This window comes from Psammomys obesus, unplaced genomic scaffold (assembly GCF_907164565.1).
Source record: "Psammomys obesus unplaced genomic scaffold, mPsaObe1.curated_primary_1811, whole genome shotgun sequence".
In the NCBI taxonomy this organism is placed as follows: Eukaryota; Metazoa; Chordata; class Mammalia; order Rodentia; family Muridae; genus Psammomys; species Psammomys obesus.
The window spans coordinates 8,084,876-8,107,468 of NW_026586383.1; the positions used below are offsets into that span (position 1 = coordinate 8,084,876).

At 49.2% G+C, this 22,593-nt stretch overlaps 1 protein-coding gene across 1 annotated transcript in view; it reads left to right on the top strand.

The window, feature by feature from the left end:
* The window catches only part of Itga9 (integrin subunit alpha 9), a 268,798-nt gene extending 248,724 nt beyond the window's left edge, over positions 1-20,074 (top strand). Inside the window, exons 28-30 of the mRNA XM_055601549.1 lie at positions 4,563-4,664; positions 8,703-8,822; positions 16,245-20,074. Coding sequence (XP_055457524.1) covers positions 4,563-4,664; positions 8,703-8,822; positions 16,245-16,343 — 321 coding nt within the window. The 3' untranslated portion in view covers positions 16,344-20,074. The remainder of the gene's footprint in view (positions 1-4,562; positions 4,665-8,702; positions 8,823-16,244) is intronic.
* The last annotated feature ends 2,519 nt before the right edge of the window (positions 20,075-22,593 follow it).

Here is a 22,593-nt window from a genome sequence, read left to right on the forward strand (position 1 = left end):
GTGTGTGTGTGTGTGTGTGTGTGTGTGTGTGTGTGTGTGTGTGTGTGTGTGTGTGTGAATTCCCCTTGGGCTTATAAAACCTCAAATTCTTTGGGGGCTAAAATCTGAGATGCTGCTGTCTGGCAAGCTTACAAATTCTCCTGATTTGGGAACGATGTTTTGTTTTGTTTTTGATCAAAGGTTGGCTAGCCTTTTCGGTCAAGGGCTAGCAAGAACTGTTTCAGGCTTTATGGACCAAAATCATGCATGCTCAGCCTTTTGACATTATGCCATACTATGGTCACATATGAAGTTCAGGCTCACAAAAACAACAAACAGACAATAAACAAACTGGCAACGTTTTAATTAGGTTGACTTTGTGTTGGGCTAGCCATGTTCAAAGCTACATGGGGTGCGTGTGGCCTGTGGCACAGATGTACATGCTAATTAGGTCATTTGTAACTGTTCGACTCTGCCAGCAGCCATAAACAATATTCAAATGCAGGGCATGAGTGTGTTCCTAATAAAGCTTTATTTACACAAACAAGCAGAGGGCCAAATTTGACCCATGAAGCCTAGTTTGCCTGACCACTTGTTGAAATGATTCCTCAAAGAACTTGGACTTGTGAACCATGGTTTACTTTGCTGCTGTGATAAAGGTTTATTCTGATTTATCTTAAGTAAGAGCTTGCTGGTATGACGGGCTCATGTGGCACAGGATGCTACAGAAATAATTGAATATGAAGGTAATATACGAGTGTTAGCCTCAGAGATCTTGTTTGTTCTTATTTGAAAAGACAAAACATGCAAGATGCGTGTAAAGCCATCCGCAGGTGAGAGCCTTCAGAGTCAGTGCGTGGTCGGCCTTTAGGTAGACCCAGCAGTGATTTGCCAGGCTGAGAAGATACGGCCGTTGGGGGGATTCAGGGAGAGGTTGGGAGCAGGGTTTGCTTTATGGTCCCCCATCTCTGTGGCAGTCACAGTCTCCGCACACTGAGGAGGTCTGGACACCAACTGGAAACTAGTTTGAGGAAGTGGGGCTCACACTCAGGGCTTCCCTGGCGTGCCCCCTTTATATAGGACAATGTTAGGAAGCCAGGTGTGAGCTACAGAGCCCCTCCCACCTGTCCATCTTAGCCAATGCTGCTGACAGTTGTCCTTCCTGTGACACTCACTCATCACTATCCCCAGAGCACACACTGACAGCGAAGACCATTCCGCCGTCTCTTCACCCTTGTCACATGGCTGCTGCTTGGCTTTTGGTCACGGGGCTGAGTGCAACTGTGAGCAGCTCTGAGCTGGTTGTTTTGCATCTCTCCAGGGACCAGTGGTTACACTTTACCAAGGACCACATCCCGTAACTGTTGTTCCCAGGAGTCAGCCAAACCAAGGGAGCCCCAGGCAAGAGAGGTGACAGCTCTGGGATGCCACACAGCAGAAATTTAGGCAGATTGCAACAAGGCTGACATGGGAGCCACATGGAACCCTGTGTGGTGAAGCAGTGTGTCAGGCCTGGACCCTGGCACAGCGCCTTTGAGGAGCCGACCAGATGGCTCCAGGGCCATTGGGTCTCCCTGAGGACTTGGATCAATGCAGACCTTGTGGCTGGCCTCAGCCTAGAGTTCTGTTTATTTTCCTTTGACCTCAAGGTCTGGCTCCAGACAAGGGAATTTGAGGTTTTATTGTTTTAACCTAAGCTAGTTTTCATTTGAAATGTTGGGTCTGATTTTTTTTTTTTTCAAATCATCAGAGGATAGGATTTCTTTGGAAGTGTCCCTAAGGACCTTTTCACAAGCACCAGGGCCTGCTCTAGCCAGCCCTTCATCTGCTTGGCCTCTAACCTAGCCATTATTATCACTGTTAATATCAAAGGTGGTGACAATGATGATTCATAATAGAAAATACAGTTTCAGAGGATGGCTCCCTCCCGACAATCCACATGACCAAAGGAGAAAACTGACCGACAGAAGCTGTCCACCCTCATGTAGGCTATGGCTGTATATGACTCCCAAAACTTCCCCACAAAGTTAATTAAGTAATGAATTAAGAGTAAAATCAGTAGAGGATCAGAGGATACAGGAAACCAAAATTTACAAAACTATTAAAGTGCTGAAACATGTTATGAAGCAGAAATAGTCTTTTGAATTACAATCCTCCCAAGGAGCATTTAAAAAGTATTTTTATTAAGGGGGGTGGCTAAAAAAAAGATAGGGGAGCTGGAGAGATGACTCAGTTACGAGCATTCACCTTCTTCCAGAAGACCAGACAGTTCAGTTCCCAGCACCCAGTCACAACTGCCTGTATCCAGCTCCAGGGCACCAGACGCCCTCTGCTGGCCCCTGCAGGCCCCTGCACTCATGTGCACATACTTACACAAAAATGAGGGACACATGCAAATACTCATAATTAACATTAAAGTTCTTAAAATAACAATGTTAGATTTGACCAATACATACATAGCTCTGAAGTTCAAGTGGGCCTCAGACACAGGAGCCCAGTGCTTTTTTTTTTTTTTCCCAGAATAATTAGTACACAACTCACAGCTCACAGGCAAAGTACATTGCCAAGGGTCCTTTGTGCCACTACAAGGGACTCAGTGGTTTTCTGTGGTCTCAGTGGTTTCCTGGGTGATGAGCAAAGGTTCCCTGGGAACTTATGGTCAAGCAGTGTTTCTCAACCTGTGGGTCACAACCCCTTTGAGCATCAACCAGCTGTTTCACAGGAGTTGCCTAAGACCATCTACACATCAGATATTTACATGATTCATAATTGTAATTCGGAAGTAGAAACAAAGAGAACTTTACAGTTGGGGGTCACCACAACATGAGGAGCTGTATTAAAGGGGTACAACGTTAGGAAGGTTGAGAGCCGCTGGTCTAGAGGGAGAGGGGTCTTCTTTGTACACTCAGCTGGTGTAGGGCAAAGCCAGAAACTGACTGGGAGATCTGCCTTGGCCGTTTTCTGTTAGTTTATAGGGAGAATGGGACTGGGTGATGTGTAAATAATAGAAGTTCCTTTGGCTCTGTGATCGGGAGGCTGGAGAAGTTCAAGGGCGTGGTGCAAGGATCGGGCCTCTATGAGGGCCTCGTGCTACACGGCGCCACAACAGGAAGGGCCTTACACAGTGAGGGCCCTGGTCTCTCTTCTTGGTGCAGCACAGCATTGTGTGACAGATTTTCCCTGTAGAGACCTTCCCCTCCCGCCTCACCTCTGAAAGGCAATCCACAACAAACCAAAATAATGACTGGGCCAAAGAACAACTTGGTGGACCAGTGACTGTTGGTTATGGTTCCTTCTGGAGTATAGATGAGGGTCATAAGCAGCCGAGATGACTTGGAACAGCAGTTGCACCCCTGAAAAGCCTACGCCAGCGTAGGTGGCAACGGAAGGGGTCTGCAGCCCTGGGCTCTGAGAAGTCCCCTCCCCCAAGGTCCCTTCCCCCAGCAGCTTTACTCCTTTTCTAAAACTGGGAGGGGCTTCCAGAATCTTCCTAGTTTCACTTTCCCAGACAAGGGACTTCTCCTTTACCTCCTGAATCACATAAATCTTCTGCTCCCTCTTGGAGAAGAGTTTTCAATTCCAGGAGACTGCTGTGGGGCACACGAACGCTCTTCCCTCTTGGCTTCATCTAGTCTAAGAAGCTACCTGAAGCCTACCCCTGAATTCCACGCACATGGCTTTCGGGAGTTACATTTCCAACACACGTATTCTAGGGACTATATAAACCACAGCAGCTCCCTCCAGTGACAGAGGGCCTCAGCAGAGCAGGTGGGACACTAAAGATCACTGGCTGGCAGAGACAAGGGCAGCGAGGAGAGTCCGCAGCCGGTGGACACTGGCCTTTCCTGAGGCCCTAATTTGGCCAAGGCACATCTTTATCCAAATTCTTTCTCCATCCCTCCTTTGGATCTTGTTATCTGGATGGTGGCTTTGAAACTGAGCCCACTGAGCAAGGCTTCCAGCCGCTTCTGCCAACAGGCACTTCCTGAAGCTGAGGTCCCCCTCTTTGCCCCTTAGACCTGCTTGATAAACTAGATGTTTCTCTCTCCCACCTTACCCCACCCCCACAGTCACGCCATCAGATATCCTCTGTGAATGTTCCAGGGCTTCTGCCCCGAGACATCTTCATTCAAGAGCAAAGAAAGGGTTAAGAATCACTGAGCTTTCATGGTTTTGAGGGCTGTGGTCAGGGCAAGGAGATGACTAGAAAATGGGAATCAGATGCCTTATGGGGGCTGCCAGGCTGGGATTTGTTGCACACAGTTAAATAGCTTTCTTTACCCTCTGCTCTTTGTGAGTATGTTGGTACCCATCTCCAGCTAGCTGGCCCTCACCACTCGGAAACCGAAGCACACATGCTCGCGTGTATTCGTTACTGGCAAACACGACAATGCTCACCCTCCACCATCCAAAAGAATTCTCAAGAGAGGCCAGAAGCCAATGCTTTGTGGGTACCTGTGACGGAGAAGCTGCTAGTTTAGTGATAAAATATGTGTGGGCTCTGCCTGGTCCCTCTCGGGGCGAATCTTTCTTCGTGTCATTTGAAAGTGGCCTCATGGTGAATTATGTCATTTCTTCCTTAGGACAGCTCCTCTGTCATCCAGTTCATGGCTCGAGCCAAGGTGAAGGTGGATCCTTCACTGAGAGTGGTGGAGATAGCCAACGGGAACCCAGAAGAGACGCTGGTGAGTCGGCTGTGCCAGGACAGCTCTGCTCAGAGGATTGGGGCTTGGCACTGGGATCTGAGGGGAAGATGAAGGGTTTGTGGTAGACCCAAAGCTATGGCTGCCTTGGCTTCCAGGGCCCCCAGAAGGCCTCAGGGTTCTATTGTTGCTGGGATGCTGCTGGTATGTGAAAGTTTCTTGTAGTGATTGGCCAAAGGAAAAACTGTCTGGAAGCATCAACGGGGCTTAGAGTTCTACTCTGAAGCCAGGGTCATTTTTATCTCTCTTGGGCCCTTCCCTAAAATCCCTTCTGCTCTCCTGTTGTTCCATGGATAAGCACGGGGGTGGGATGGGGGCACTTAAACAATGGCTTGGTTGTCTTAAAGAGGTGATGTCAAATCGCCAAGACCTAGAACCTTCTCTCTCACTCTCTTCTTCCATGTCTTCCTTAAAGTTTCAGGCTTCAGACTGGGCAGTCAACCTCATGGGTTAGCCCTCCAGTGAGGGAGAGGCTGGACAGAAAAGCCTTGGAATTCTGCAGTTTTTCCTTGTTCCTGGGGAGGGAAGGGTTATCCACTGTTTGACACCCTCCTAATCCCAGTCCCAGGGGAATAGAGGGGGAAGTTCGCCAATGGACTGCTCTGCTGGGGGCTGTGCAACCTGCTGCGCCTTCATATTTCCTCCCACAAATGTTACCTTCTCTCCAGGGAGTCTGGCCCTTTCTCAGAGAATTTGTGTTGCTTTAACAAACTTATGAAGTCAACTCAAGAAGAATTATGCACTTAGACAGAAAGAAAAATGTTCATTTATTTTCTAACCACAGCAGAGGCACACCATTTCATAATACTGGGATGTGAGGGGCTGGGACTACGGTTCAGTCAGTGAAGAGCTTGCTGTGCAAGGGTGGCAAATAGAAGTTCCAGTTCCTATAACCTCTGTAAGAAGCCAGATGTGGCAGTACACACCTGCAATCCTGGCGCTGGGAAGTGCAGAGAAGCAGATCCCTGGAGCTTCACGGCCAGCCATCCTAGCTCGAGCAGGGAGCGCTGGGGTCAAGGACATCCCACCCTGTTCTCATTTCCTGTAGGTATATCATGAGAACAGCAGCCAGTCTGGGATGGGGGTCGGCCATCCCGTGACTGGTGCAGGGATGGATGATAGGCCTGACTTCTCTTCACGTGGAAACTCAAGCGAAACGCAAGTCCTCCACTACTTAGGCTCAGTTTTTCTGAGGGTCAAATATTTGGGGTTGGCACTTGCATTCTGGCCGCTTGGCAGCTGGCTCAGCGGTTCACCTGGAAAGTGAGAGTGGTGGTCCCTGCTCACTGTCATGGCAGCGGTTAAAGAGCACGATAGAATGGAACATGCCCAACATCCGAGGCTTAGGACGTGCAGAGAAACCATGGTGTCAACACTGGAGCACCAACGGAAACGGTTAACAGTGTGCAAAGGATGAAGGCACTTGTGCCGGTGGAGAGAAGGTGTGGGATGCATTGCCTGCACCCTGGGATGCAGGGAGGCTCCGAGTCACCAACCCTTCTGCTCTGAGAGCTGTGGCTCTCTCTCTCCCTGTCAAGTCTTGGCAAGAAGCTCTTGTTGGGCTTTTGTTTCTTTTTCTTCCTTTCTTCCTTCCTTCCTTTCTTCCTTCCTTCCTTTCTTTCTCCCCACAGGGAGGGGAAGGATCTGGAGATGAACCCCAGGAGTCCTCCTTGAAGGCTCCTCCCAGCACTGCCTTTTTGGTCCACAAACTAAGATTCAGTTCTGCAGTGTGTTCTCAACTTTCCTAGTAGGGGAAAAAAGCTCGAGTAGAAAGACTTCTGGTTTTAGAACAAGTATGTATCCTCACCCCGTGGGATTCTTCAGAGCGCCTGGCTCCTATCAACTGTCCTTCTGAAGCGGGATTTCCACAGAGGCCTGGAGGCCTGGTCTGGGCCACTGGCCCTGAGCGGCAGAGTGAAGGAGTCAGCATGTCGCCACACTGTGTGCTCTGTACATTGCCTTCCCTCTTCTGCTCATTCTCCCCCCACACTCCATTTGTTTCTAAGCTGTGGTGTGGCTTTCTTAGACACTGTAGGCCACTTGAATCACTCACAGATGAATTTATTGCAATCTGGATATAAGAGGCAGATCTGCCAAGGTCTAGAGCTCACATCCAAGAGGACCAAGGACATCGCTGAGAAAAAAAAAAAAAAGAAGCAAAGACACAAAGTAACATTCCAGGGACATGACAGGGCATTCTTACGAAATTTGCCAGACTAAACTGTAGTGGCTACTCACATCTCTGTATCGACAAAACCAGACCTCCAACACAGCTTTGCCAAGAGGACACAGTTCAGTGTTCTGGGCCTTAAGCTAACCACCCCCAACTGAGTTCACAGCTGGCTCAGGATCCTTGTCTGCCAGAAGGTTGGCCCAGCTTTTGCCTGAACCTATAGGGAAGGCTGGATGCACTCTTGACTCATAGGTATGGAAAACCAAGTCAGAGAGGTCAAGTTCTTTGCTCCAGGCCACCTGGCTGTGGCCTATACCACCCCATCCCCCACCTGGCTATGGACCACACCAGTCCATCTCCCAGGGTGCCTGCTGGGTTTTCTAGGCAGTTTTTCTAGCTCATTCTCAGGTTGGAAGGAGCTTTTCTGCTCCACTAAATTTCTCTAAAAACAAGTTCTAGATTCAAGTTCTACATGTGAAACCAAAGAACCTGCCTGTCTCGTGGATAATTATTTACACCGGCCACTACCCCAACTCACATCACTCCGAACCCCTCGCTCCGGAAGTGCAGAGACAAGCAACTAAAGATGGTCAGACTGGCTTTTGCTTTGGAAGAAGGGGGCATAATGACACCCAGATTCCCTAAGACCACAGTCCCTTCTGACCCGTGGGAGTAGGAGTGAGCCAGAGAGCGCAGCCGACATGAGCTACTGCACGGAAAATGCCCAGCTCTCCTGCGAGAGGTTAGAGAAACCCAGACCGGTTTGCTGTTCTATGATGTAATAGTCCCACTGCAATCCATTGCGAACTGTCATCACCATGTCTTGAGTTGGGAAGAGATGCACACAGGGAAAAGCTAACACAGGACAGCTCCAGCACACCGATGACGTTGAGGAGTGTGCCTCGGGGCTGGAGAGATGGCTCAGCAGTGAAGAGCACTTGCTGTTCTTAAAGAGAACCCAAGAACTCACGTGAGGTAGCACACAACCTCCCGTAACTCCAGCTCCAGGGAATCTGATACCCTCCTCTAGGCTCTGAGGGCACCTGCATGCATATGACATGCACACACACACACACACATACATATAAATAAAGATGGACAAGGGCATGTCAGTGAGATGCACTTCTGTCTTAATTAGGGTTTCTATTGCTGCAAAGAGACACACGGCAACTCTTAATAAGGAAAATGCTTAACTGGGGCTGGCTTCCAGCTCAGAGGTTCAGTCCACTATCATCACGGCAGGAAGCATGGCAGCATGCAGGCAAACAGGTGCTGGGGAAGGAGCCGAGAGTTCCACATCTTGATCTGCAGGCAGCAGGAAGTGAACGGCTACACTGGGCGTGGATTGGGCATCTGAGACCTCAAAACCCGCCTGCCCGAGTGGCCGCTCCCTCCAGCACGGCCACACCTCATCGTAGTGCCGTTCCCTATGAGCCTACGGGGGTCATTTTCTTTCAGGTCACCGTAGCCTCCAGTTGCATGTGGCTTAGATTAGAAATGACAGCACATCTCCCGTGAATTCCTTTAACAGTTTAGGACCGCTGTGAGACCTTAGACAGGGCTTTAGCCCCTGTGCAGTCCGTAGTCTCCTAGGAAAAAAGGTCTTAAGCAAATAATTCCACACTAAGTGGCACATTGAGTTGAACACCCAGACTACTCACTCCTTGAGAAACACCCTCTGTGTTGTTGTTGTTCTTCTGCATCAGAATGCAAAGTGGGAGACTGTCTTCTAGTTCCGGAGCGTGACGTGTCCTGACATCTTCACCATGCTTTTGTTCAGCCTGGGATATTTGACGTCAGGGTCGTGAGCCTTGCTTTCACGGATTTGCTTCTGTGTTGCCCTCTAGGTTGTCTTTGAAGCCTTGCACAATCTGGAGCCCCGAGGCTATGTCGTGGGGTGGATCATCGCCATCAGTTTGCTGGTAGGGATCCTCATCTTCCTGCTGCTGGCTGTGCTGCTGTGGAAGGTGAGTCTGGTGCCCACAGGTGCCCGTGGGTTCCCACCCAGGATGCCAGGTCTCGGGCCTCCCCCGGGCTGGAGGTCCATGGAAGACATCACAGGACAGGAGCAAAGGAGGTCAGCAGCCCCTTCGGGCAGGGGATGGAATCTTGCCTCCTCTTGGAGCACTTTAGGGAGAGAGGGAGAGAAGGGACCTCCATCACCCTTCTTATGTATCCTCAGAGAGCTAAAGCCATCCCGACACGGTTAGTGCCGTCATTGCTCCAGGAGATCACTCGGGTTCCCATAAGATGACTGGTTGGGCAGTGACTCACAATGGGTGATATGTGGGCAAACAGTGCTTTTCCTAGAGTCCAAGGTGACTCCAGTTGAAGACAGCGTCATCTGTGACTTTGGAAGGAAGTAAGAGAGGTCAGGTCAGGCCCTGCAGATTTTCAGATAGACAGTCATTAAGAGACAAGCAGAGCCTGACCCAGAGGTAAGGAGGCACACATGAGGGCAGAGATGTCAGACCTTTGTCCTGCTTTTGAGCTAACTTATGGGCACAAGTGAATAACCAGTGTCCTTTGGCAAAGCAGTTTTCAAATGCCTGTCACAGGAACAAGCTCTGAGAATATTATGGGTGGATTATTTTAATCCAAATGCTTAATTTCTTTGGGATTACAAAACAATATGCATGAGTTGATCAAATATGATAACCTAATGAGGAGAAGATGCATGTGGCATCATGGAAAGAGCCATGGTGAGTACGGTGTGTTCTCCGTCTTGGCCTGTTTCTCTGCATGCACAGATGCAAAGGAAGCCTTCTCGTGGGGTCAGCTGTTCATGGGCAACTTGTGACTTAAACTATCCAGGCGTGTGCTCAGTTGTGTGTTCAGGTAAAGTACTTATAGAGCCACAGGTTCAGTTCCAGCCTGTGGACACTCACATGTGTCCACGTGTACTGTGGCTCACGTGCGGGGGTGAGAGGAACACCCTTCAGGAGTCAAGCTCTCCTTCCACTGTGTACGTTACTTTAAACATAAAAGGATGGCTGGCGAGATGGCCCCACCAGCAAGGGAGCTTGCTGCCAAGCCAAGCAGCCCAGGTTTGACCCCTGGAACCTGAAGGGTGGAAGACGAGCCAGACTCCCACAAGTTGCCCCCCGATCCCCGCATGGACTGATTGGATAACAAGCCGAGAGGAGGTTGGAAGACCTCCCTGGAGTACAGACACTTTGTCACTCCTATTTCTACATCCACAACCTAAAGACAATGCATTGTGGGTATTGAGTAGCAATCCCATGTCACTCGGATGGCACAGCACAGAGAAACCAGCTGGAAACGGCTGAAGTCCAGCCCGACATCTGGCTGTCTGACTTCACCAGTTTGGGCCTATTGCCGTCCTCCGAATGTAATCCTCTCCCCTCCCCTCCAGGGAAGCCTGGCTGGCACCTGCCACCCAGCTGGCCAGGAAACGTACCTCTAAGAACACACACTAAACAGATGGCCAGAGGTCAGGTCCTCTTCCCGTATGGAAGCATCTACTGAATTCCCTTCTACTCTGTTTCAGTTTTGTAAAATAATTCTTTTGTGGGGAGCTGGCGATGGTCGAAGGACAGCTAGCAGAATGTGTCCTCTCCTTCCACCACGTGGGTGCTGGAGACTGAGCTCGGGTCGTCAGGCTTAGAGGCAACCTCCTCTGCCCACTGGAGTGCCTGTGAGACCCCTGCGTTCCCTTTCACAGTGCCTCTGGACACTGTTGCCTGTGGTGGTCATCTGGGGACCAAAGATGGTTGTCCCCAAACAGGGTGGTCTAACCATAGAGGCCGCTCTGATACTGAAAACTCAGTGGAAAAGCTGGCTCAGAGTGCCATGCGGGTTTGTGGATCTACACACTTTATGCTCACTGGGTGGCCAATGACTTCATTCACCCGGGAGCACTGGGTCCCTGCTAGGTGCCATACGCCAAGTAACTGCAGAGGCAAACGGCAGACTTTGTGCTGTTTTGAAACCCTCTGAGAGAGGTGCCCCTGGCAGAGAGGAGCAAGCAGGGCTTGGCCTGGCTCACGAGCCCCTGACCCTTGTGACGTATGTCCTTTGGCATTCCTGTCTTTCTGAAGCAAAAACGCTCTGGGGTCCCACAAATGAGTGTTCCACAAATGCTAAGTCCCGGTCCTTACGCTTGCACTCAGCCCACCCAAGCTCCCCTCCACCCCTGCCGTTACTCTCCCCAACCTTCCTGAAGGGCCTGCTGATGGCCCAGACTTCTCTCACGCCTGGCGGCAAAAGGACCTGGCTCCTTCACAAAATCCACAGCAGGGCCCCAAGCTCAGCAGAGCCCTGAAATGGATCATAATCAACCTTCTCAGAGCTGAGCAGTCCGAGGACACTGGGAACCGTAATTTAAACGTGATGTGCGAGGATTACAGTAGCCTGCCAAACCACTGCACAGGAGGAAGACTTTGAAACGTGAAACTCTTTCAAGGGAAAAAATCCAAAACATTCCCTCTCCCTTGCTCCAGCTCCTGGCTGGGTTGGAAGACACCCCAGCTTGGTGCCTCTTCCTAGAGGCCTGTTTATGGGAAGGTTGAATTGTTCAGAGGAACAAGAGCGTGGGGCTACCATGTCTGAGAAACAAACACCTTCAACTCATCACACCAGCCTGAGCTAAGCAGAGAGAGAGGGTGTTCTCCCTGCCTCCCAAGTCCATTCTTTCTTGCTTACAGTTTGCCAGGTACACAGGCCACTCCTTCACTGAAGGAAATTGTCCCCTGACGTCAGCCAAGGACCCTCCTTGATTTTCTCTCCCGACTGATACTTTTTCAAGCCCAGGTGACTTAAAACAGAGTACCGTTGTTCTGCCAGGAAGACCCAGTCCGGACTGGTCAGGTGACATGGAAGCAGGAGGAGCCTGGCTACCCCTGACAAGAGCTACTCAGGGGCCTCCTTTAGCTAGAACTGTTCCCAGAGCCTGGTGTTCTAGTGCTTTCTTAAAAAGCACGGTTTTTACTGGAGAGCATCACTTATAACTCAGAACAAAAACGCTTGCAATGGACATCGGCGGAGTGGCACAGAGAGCGTGGAAGGTTTGGCAGCCACTCCAGGGGTCACTGGGGTCACCAACTTGCCTCCTCAGGCTTCCCAAAAGAGTGTGTAGTCATGTGCACCCATGGAAGACACTCCCCCTCCCCAGAGCCCTCTCCTGTTGTCGCCAAACAGGGTGCGCACCACTAAAAAGCATGTGTCAGTGACATGCAATGGGACTGGTTTATATTTGGAAGTAAATATTGGTCTAATGCTGTACCTCAACATCTCAATATGGAGACATGCTATGTAAACAGACAAGTCTGAGAGACCCGTACACACAAGGTTCCAAGCTAATTCAAAGGAGGAGTGGACCCAAGGTCCTTGGAATGGCCAATGCACAGATGGGCGCCTCTAAGAGCCCAGATGCCCTGGAATAGTCCTGCCGCCCTTACCACCCTAAAGTGGGCTGGACCGCAGGAGAAGGACCTCAGAATGGGATCAGTCCTCGGCTCATCCTCCGGTTCATTGACTCAGCCAGCACCCGCCTAACTGGGCTGCTCGGGGAGAACCTGCCACTGGGCTGGTTTCCTGGCAGGTTTGGAGACACATCCTGTTAGCCTGCAGGGAGCTGCTGTTTGGAGGTGCAGACTCTGTCAGGACCAGAAGGCACTCTGCCTCCCCAGGCCTCCAGCTGAACAAACCTTGAAGTAGGCATGAGCTGGCTCAAAGGGTGGTTTCTCCTGCAAACAGAATAACTATAAACAAAACATCTGACCCTTCGTGGAACGCAGACCTTGGATGATTCCAAAAAGGCCTCATGAAAAGCAACTGATTCCACTGGTTGGGAAGTGTGGGGTCGCTATGGATACAGTGTATGCTTGTTAATCATTTCCCAGAAGTCTCAGGGTGCGCTCAGTGGACGGCCCAAGACTTCCCAGAATTCTCCCCCAGATATACCCAGGATTGCTAACAAAAGTGAGTGCGTGTGCCCAGGGGAGGCCTGCAAGAGAGGAAAGCACACCAAGCCTGGAAAGTTACCGGACATTTCATAATTCGCGCTGCTTCAGAGTATATCCACACTTTAACACAAGATTGACAGTTTGTATCTGGTCCTTGAAGTTCCCTGAGATTAACACTGCATCGTTCTTAAATACACAAATGTTACCATGTGAGACGGGGCCAAGCTCTCTAGTCTGATCATAGTAGACATTTCTCAGTGTGTACATGTATCAAAACATCATGTTTAATACCTTAAGCATGTTTTTAAATCTGTCACCCTTGCCTCAAGCTAGGGGAAAGCTCTATGGGATTGAGTCTAGGACCCAGTGTGTGCCAAAAGCAACTGCTCTAGCACTGGAAACAATTTTTAGAACTAAAACGTATCATGCTACTGATTCTCCAGCTGCTAAGAATGGGGTCTTTTTGTTTCTCCGGTTTTACTTTGTGTTGAATTTGTATATCTCCTTTTAGTACCTGGGTTCTCAGCCAGGCCTGGTTACTAATAGCTTTAGTCTCGGCACTCAGGAGGCGGAGGCAGATGGACCTCTGTGATTGCGAGGCCAGCCGGTCTACATAGTAAATACTAGGCCAGCCAGAGCTACATCGTGGTACACTGCCTTAAAACGTGTGTGTGTGTGCATCTTTGTATGTCCATACACACATACACACACACACACACACACACACCACACACACACACACACACACACACACACACCACACACACACACACACACACACACGTGTGGATTCTCAGATTTTACCTGGAGACTCTGATTATGATATGTCTTGGTAGACTGTGGTCTGCAATACCTTATGGTCTGTCGTAGTAGACTCTCTGTCTACCAGCCTGTTGGCATGATTTTATGATATAAAGATGTCTAAAGAAAGGACACATAGATGGGGGACGTCCCGACTTGACTCCCACCTCCGATATTTAACTTTGGAGGCTGCTAATGCCCAGGCATCTGGGGCTCAGATCCTGGCAGTAGGAGCAGGCAGGAGTGGGCATACAGCATTCATGACATGCTGGGACTGTAGGTTTGAGGCTCTTGCAGCCCTTCCTGAGAGTATGTGAAGAGCTACAATCAAGACAGGTGTAGGCATGGGACCTACTTGCTAGATGATCAGGAGGGCGACGCTGATGACTAACTGGCACAAGGTGCCATACAGTGTGGTGGCCATGCAAACTAATACTCACTCATTCACTCGTCCATCCATCTGTCCATCCATCCATTCTTTGTGCATGCTTGCACGTGAGTATATGTGCGGGCGTGTGTTGCTGGGAATTGAAGCCATGATCCTGTGTATACCAGGCAAGTGCTACCTATGTCATTCCCAAATCCTCTTACCTTTTGTTCTTGATGGCTTTCACATCACCTGCCTAAAAATTTGTGTTTGTTAGAATAAGACGCTCTACGGCCATCTGCTGGGAAGTGGTCCTCGTAACCTTTTCTTTGATAGCCGGCAAGCCCAGCCCCCATGCACAGTGCTTCGCCTGGACTGCCACCCTCAGCATTCCCTGGCACAGGAGCACACTGTGTCTTTAAGCAATGGTCTTTTGAAGAGAAAGTCCACATCCGTGGCACCTCAGCCTCCCCTGCACATCGTCACTCCTAGGTTGACTTCAGGGTCAGAACTCTTAGGGAGAGTGGAGTTTACAGCCTGAATGTGCGCAGGCAGCTGGGTTGGTCCTCTGAGGGAACTCCCTCCCGTTGTCTGCAGGAGAGAACAGTGCCTTTACCGGTGGCAAGGATGACATCGTACACAACGGAAGGGACATAAGAGTTGCCATTGCATTAGTTGCGTAAATCCTTGCAGCACACCTTCTGGCCTCTGACGGCATCGCACGTACATGGCACTCACACAGATGTGTGGGCACAACACTTCATGAACATAAAATAAGTGTTTTTAAAAAGGTGAGTCTCTCCACACCAATCAATTTAATCAAGATAACCCCCCCTTATAAATTATGTTCAGATAATCTCCCAGGTGATTCTTGAGTCTCTCGGGTTGACATTGATACCAGCCACCACAGGCTACAAGAGCCACTTAAATGCTGGATAGCGGCCATTGTAATGACTGTGTGAGATAAGCCGGGCGCTCATCTTACATGTATGAAAAGCCACAGACCAATGCAGCACCAGAACCAGAATAGAAGGAAGTCTTCTGAGTACAAAGCTGAAGCAAGCTGCCACCCTGAATGAGGATGCAGAACCGGTTCTACGGGAGTCCACAGTGTTGATGCCATAGATACCAGGAATGCCACAGACAGGAGGAAGCTCTAGAGAAAGACAAGGCGGAATGAGATCCCATGGATACTTTCAAAAGTTTGTTGCTGGGCGTGGTGGCACATGCCTTTAATCCCAGCACTCAGGGAGGCAGAGCCAGGCAGATCTCTGTGAGTCTGAGGCTAGCCTGCTCTACAAATTGAGTCCAGGACAGCCAAGGCTACACAGAGAAACCCTGTCTTGAAAAAAAAAAAAAAAAAAAAGTTGTGTGAGTGTGAGAGCAATGTTTGTCAAACAGGTCCACAGATGGCTGCTGTCTCTCAGGACATTAATAAGTGTATAAGGATTGAGGAACTTACCTTAGTAGGTAAAGTGCTTGCCACACATGTGTAAGGACCCATGTCCATCTCCAGCACATGAATAAAGGCAGGCACAGTGGCCTTCACCTGTCCTCCCGTTGCTGGGATCCCTGGGAGGTCCGTACAGACACTGGCCAGCCTGGCCTGCTTGGTGCCATCCATGCCACTGAGAAACTCATTTCAAAAGTCGAAGTGACCAGCTCCTGAGGGAGGACCCAGTTCTGACCTCCACACGCAAATACACACACAAGCATATAAACACATAGACACATATACACAAGCATGTGTAAGCATGTACGTGCATATGCACGTATACACATACATACACATACAAATAAACACAAGGACCTCTGCACAGAAACACATAAGCAGGAGGAAAAACAGCAATTAAGCTCAAGAAATGGTGGCTTTTGTGCATGAGTAGTCGATTCCTTTGCTTGTACTACTGTCTATCATAGATGTCTAGAAGGATGCAGCTTCTTTCCAGCTTGACTGACTGTGACATGTTTATATTTTTGCATCACTGCAAACACCTCTGAATAGCCTCCAGCAAGTGATGTTTTCCAGCACGCAGCACTGCTAGAAAACTGTTCCCACAGCCTGTGTGATGACCAGCTTGCTGGGAGATAGACAGTAGGAAGTCAGTGTGGTTTGAAAGGGGATCCACATTAACTCTTTGCTTGCCAGTATGTTTCTAAAAACAATCTCACCTGAAACGTTCTTCCAGCATCCCTGACCCTGGGAAGGACCAGGTCCTGCCTCCTTACAGCTCAGGCTGCCGTGGCACCCAAAGCTCGTCCTGTCCTAACCCAGAGCTTCTTCTGTCTTTCAGATGGGCTTCTTCCGCCGAAGGTACAAAGAGATCATTGAAGCCGAAAAAAACCGGAAAGAAAATGAAGATGGTTGGGACTGGGTCCAGAAAAACCAGTGACCCACCGTGCCAGTCATGTGATGCCCTCATGTCCCCGTCACCAGCCTGTGGTCCTTGATCTTTGTATCTTCCATATTTGGAAGAAAGAAATCTTCTCCAGATTTTTCGGAGGCCCCACTGTTGCTGTAGTCTTCCTCACCCTGTCAAGCCCGGTACCGACCTGAGACGGCCACCTCCAGCCAGGTCACACGACTGGGGCCAACACCACTTCCCTTCACAGAAGAAACTCAGAACTTCGGAAAGACAAGCTACAGAGCAAAGCAATATTTATGGATGCAACATTGAGCGGTCAACCCTCAGGGGAAAACTGTTACCTAAAAGTATTTTTTATAAATGTAAGCCTTTTATATTGATCATGTCTTTATATTTGTATCAATGGTTTATTATTTCTATTAAATAGTTCTATAATTCACTCAAGCACTGAAACCTTGGAAATACATGTACCTGCATACAAATTTTAAAAAGAGAAGGAACTTACTGTACTTTGGAACTTGTTAGGAAAAAAAAAAACCTTGCAGATAAACTGAAGAAACCTCATGAAATGAATCCACCAAGCTGGGAGTACTACAAAAGCACCACGGACATGGCAAGAGCACCTAAGACATTTCCCATGGTTTTCACCTGAAGTCAAGTTCAGAGAGCTTGAAGAAGTATCAGTGCTTTCGCTTATGGACCCCCCCTGGGAGATTCTCAACAGGAACTGAGTTGGAAAGCCTGATTTCCTCATAGCAGATGCTCTGTATTACCCTAATGCATGCATCAGCCACTGCATCCTCCCTATGGAGTCAGCAAGTACTGGATGGACAACTGGTCAACCTCGGAATAACATCTCTTTCTTTCCAGACACCATGCACCAAGGACCACAGCCCAGGACTGAAGCTGTGCTCATTCAGCAAAGACCCGTGCCTGTGTGTGTACAGCCTGTTACTTTGCAGTGTGCGACTTTAGTTTAAGGGTCTCCATTTCCTCACTTCCTCTTGCTGTCCCCAACTGGTAATGTTGCAGGTTCCTTCCCAGAGAGGGACACCCTACTTGGTTTATGTTTATGTTGTAGGTGGGATTTTCAAGAGTCAACCCCTTAAATAGGACTTGGGTGCAAGTAATTTATTGAGGATTTCTTCCCAGAAGGTAATAGTGAGGAAGTGGAGAACACAGGACAGGGAAGTAGGGGAAGCCAGGGAACAGTGTCACTTCAGGAGACCACCCATGAGGTGGCGTCAGCCCAGTGGGACCTCGTGGGCAAATCAGGCTCAGGAGTCTGGACTTTTGTGGTCCCACACCTGCAGGGGATATAAACATCCTGCCCTCTGTTCTTGCTGACAAGATGACTCTGCCCTCTAGAGGAGAGCTTTGGGGGCAGCCTCAAGTAGGGAGACCCAGAAATCATGCAAAGAACTCTGAGCTAAACCAAGAGCTTTAGTGTCCACTCCCCCATACAAGTGAATCCTTCAGCTTTAGGTAACCAAAACAGCCAGGAATCAAAACTGATCCCAGAAGTCAAATGCTGCATCTGACTCTGGAATGGAGACTGTGGTTGCCGAAGGAAGGGGCAGCCCAGGAAACCAGTCAGTGCCTAAGCTTTGTCAAAAGAAAGAAGGAAAGAAGGAAAGAAGCCAGGTACAGCCTGGACTGTGCGTCAGGCATTGTGCTGGGTGCTGGGAGGAAGAGAACACAGCCACCTCTGGCTGGTAGGCCCTCCCACAATAAGTGTGGAGTGTGGATTCTTCGTGAACTCCATTTGCAGCTGTTCTGTGGTGATGATGATGTGTGAATCACACCATGGTTTCCTTTAATAAATCACTTGGGATTGTTAGTTGGTAAAGCCACCACTGAACCAACTGCAGTTTTAGGTGATTGCATCTGTCCCCACTGGCTTGCTTTCTGCAAAGGGTATGGCTACACCAGGGTCAGGATAACGGTAACTCTGATGCATGGTTCAGCTAGCCAGCAAAGCCACACCTGAGGAAGCATGGATAAAGAGGAAGGACAGACTCTGCTAAAAATGCCCACTTGTGCCTGATCGTGAATGGTGGACCCTCAAAGTTGGAACATGCCCAGAAGGTCATCACAATCCATGAGGCAGATTCTAAGAAAACTATATAGTAGCCCCAGAAGCAAATCCTAACAGCCATTGTAGGGAAGAGAAAGCATCTTTGCCTATCTGATGATGCTGAGTGTCCCATGACAGGAGAGCGAGGGACATGGCTGCTTGGCACAGAGGCCGAGAAGGAGGTGGAATGTTTTCTTGGAGTTCTCTCAACTGAGTAGTGTTGAGCCTTCTGTAGGCTATGGGGGGAAGTGGGCAGGGGGTTGGTGTTCCTGTGTTACCTCTCTCTAGAACACTCTTTTAAAAACCCGCTGTGTAGCCTATTGCACCCTTCTGCCTCTGAGTTCACTATGGAAGCCCCTCAGACACTCTCAAGGGTGCTATCCATGGTTTTAACCAGATCTCTGGACTGGACTGAAGCAGAGTTTTTGTTTGTTTGCTTGCTTGCTTGTTTTTGTTTTTAAGATGAAGAGGGGCCCCTTTTTAAAATTGCCTAAAGCAATGTCCATTTAAAAAGAAAGTCAACCCCCTTCTTCTCAGTTTACGTAGAAGTCAAGAAAGTCTACATCATCCCCAAAGTGAGCCCTGCCACAAAGAGGTCATGAGAGTTGGAAGCACAAGAACCCTAGCATGAAAGACCCGGGCAGCTGGCCTTGTGCTGGTTGACTAGTGCACACCCGGTGTCCCTGTCACTGTCCCTCAGGCAGCGCTTTGGGAAAGCACCTCAGTGCTCAGAGGTTTGGTAGGCTGTGTGAAGTCCCCCCACACCAAATATTGCGTGACTTCCTTTGCTAAAGCCAAAGCCAAGGATATGCTCACCAAACAGCAACCATGCTCCTGGGGCACCCCGGTGAGCAGTGCCGTCTGTTGAGCACCAGTGTGGTGAGTGTGGAAATGTTATGCACGTTTATCTAAGGATGAGATTACCTGGAAAAAAAATGGGCTGAATTTCTGACTTCCTGAAAGTCAGAGGTACCACAAAGCACTGTTATTTGAGGGGTAGACTGGGATGGACTGGGATAGAGCTCAGTGTCAGAATGCCTGCTTCACAGATGCAGAGCACCAGGTTCATTCCCGGCTACCTCCCCAGAAATGCTACTGGGAGACCCACCCTTTAGTAAACAAAAGGCAGAAACTGAGCGTCCTTCACAGTTCCTCAAGAACACAGAATTTTAATAGACGTGGGTTTTGACAGTGGGGAATGTTTTCTCTGAGGATGGCTGAAGGGCGGCTGCAGAGCCAAGGGGGCCAGATGAGCCTTCTAGAATGTCTTCTGGGTTTTCAGCACAGTGGGGAATGGTGGGCGGGTCCCCCGACGCGGTGTGATGCTCTCCCCAGCTGACCTGGGTTCTGCTTTGTTAAGGTGTTTGGTTTGCTGCTTGGAATCTGATGTGTGGCTGGCAGTGTGGGTTTACGCTTTCCAAGCGGTTTGTTGCATGGCAGGCACGCCTGCTCTCTGCATGTCTGCAGCTTCCCTGAGGTATACACACACACACACACACACACACACACACACACACACACACACACACTACCCAGGAGGATTTGGGAGGGGGCTGTCCCTCCTCCCTGTGTCATGTGTATTCAAGGCTCCTCAGTCACTTCTGATTCACTTGCACTGTTTGGAGATGCCAGGTTTACAAAAATATGTGTTTGGAATAAAAAGGAAAAAAAAATGGCTTCAAACGCTCCCTGTGTTTCTGAGTGCAATTTCTCTGCTGCTGAGGACTTGCTAAGGTTCTGAAGAGGGAATGCCAACACAATATGATGCGAGCATTAAAGAGCACACCAGGGGCTGTCGACTCCCACAGGACCCTCCCCCCACGTGATGGGCTGACCTGTCCTTGAGCCCGTAATGGACACCAGTACCCCTGTGCCTTGGCTGCCTGCCTGGGCTGCACCTGGTGTCTGTCCGTCTAGAGAAACACACCTGAATGAGATGTCTGTATTCTCCTCACAGGCACACCTCTTCTACATGTGTGTGAGAGTCATTAAGCATTTGCCCAGGCTAGCCCCAAACTTGCTGTGTAGCCAAGGATGGCCAAACTTCCAAGCAGATTAGGATTGCCGGTGTGTGCCACCACATCTGGTTTGTCAGGTGGCAGGAAGCTCCAGCAACTGCGCTCACATGCCCATTCCGGCTGGAAGCTGCCGGCTCCCACACTTCTTGGGACACTGAACTATCTTAGATTTTAAATCTCTATTTGCTGGTTACATCTTCATTCTTATCACACGTACTTTTAATTTGTGGTACCCCTTTTTTCCTTTTTTTCCCCTAGATATTGCCAACAAAGATCTACCTAATATGTTGCTCATTCTTAAGAAGGAGCTTTTGGCGCTATGGATTCCATGTGTATGAAAATGTCCTCTACAGCCTTCATTGTTAAATTCACACACTGGCTGGAGAGCAGGCCCCGCAGCTCAGTACACTAGCTGCTCTGTTTTTCCTCACGATTCTCATTCACGGTCTTCTGCTCCTCATGCACTCATTAGTTGTTTATTTACTGTTGGCCAGTGGTTGGTGGCTTTCTTTAGAAATTCTCTGTGGTAAATCTTTGAAGCCTAGGATGACATGTGTTCCTGCAGAGAGGATTTGCCTTCACCTCTGCCAGGCTCCCTTCTGGGGTCAGGCCTTGGGGTTTTCACGGACCACCCATGGGATATGCACGGCAAATCTGTTCCAAGGCCAGCCTGTGGCTTCCTCTGCAGGGTGGGATTCCGTCAGCGCCCTTGCACTGCCCTGCGCTCTGCTCAATACCATGCAGCATTCTGCAAAGCCCTTGAGAGTCCTAGCCAGGGGCAGAATGCCTGTTTCTGATTGGCTCTTTCATCTGTTCATTCATTCATTCATTCATGATTCATTATTTATTATGTAGCCTGGGCTGGCCTGGGACCTGGAATCCTCCTGCCTCTCCCTCTAAGGTAATGAAATCACAGTCATAAGCCTCCACGGCCAGGTGAGCTGCCACATTTTAGGCCACTGAGTCCTGCAAGGCCTTCTGTTTTGTTAGCTTAGGAAAGAACTGAGGGACTCTCTTCGGTAGGCCTCTCTCCTACCGCCTTCATTCAGGCTTTGGCTTGGGAATTTCAGACTTCTCTTATGTCTTCAGTGGTTGCTTGGTTAGCTGGTTGTTTGAGGCTGTGTCTCACTCTGAGACCCTACGTAGGCCTGGAACTCACTAAGTAGACAGGATGGCAACAAATTCACAGAGATCTTCCTGCCTCTGACTCCCAAGTCCTAGGATTAAATGTGTGCAGTACTATGCCAGGCTTCTTCAGTGGCTTTAATATGTTCTTAAAACACTTTGTTCTTGGGCTGGGCATGATGGCACTCTCCTGTAATCCCAGCACTCAGGGAGGCAGAGGCAGGCAGAGTTCTGTGAGTTTCAGGTCAGCCTGGTCTACAAAGTGAGCCCGAGACAGCCAAGGCTACACAGAGAAACCTTGTCTCGAAAAACCAAAAATCAAAACAACGCATTTTAGTCTCAGGACAACAAGAAGACAGTGCAGCAGGTAAAGGCACCTACTGCCAAGTCTGCAGACCTGAGTTCAGTCCCCAGCACCTCCATATGGAAGGGGAAACTAGCCCCTGAAAGTTGTCCTCTGACATCCACACGGGCACCTCCTCCCGCACACTAATAAATGCATAAGTTACTTCTAACGTGTTAGGGTTCCTCCTGAGCATGCCTTTCCATGTTGTTGAGAGGGCCGGTCTACCTACATTCCAGGCCAGTACCTACTTCCCGAACGCACAGCCTCCTACTCTGTGTGTGGCTATACATAACGTTTTTACTATAAGACAAAAAACCTTCAAGTGTGCAGAAAGTTGAAAGACCTTTGTAGGAAACACCCAAGTGCTTGGTTGGCATCGAGATTTGCACCAGCATCTTGTTACATTTGGTTTGTCGTGTTTCGTCCAATCTTCTTTCCATGCAGTCATGTTTCTTGATATTCAAAGTTGTAGATTCGGTACGTTGTCTTCCGGATGTCAGCATGTGTTCCTGTTTGCTTGACCTGTAACCATATGTTCCATCTGTGATGTCTATTTGATTCTTCTGGAATCTGCTTGGGCAGTTTTTAGGTATTTTTTTATTCATGGTTTTTTTTTTTTTTTTTCATTTCTTTAAGCTTAGCTATTTCATGGTGTGAACGCCACTTCTGAGAGCTGCAGCCTCTGGAGATATTACCATTCACGCTGCTGTT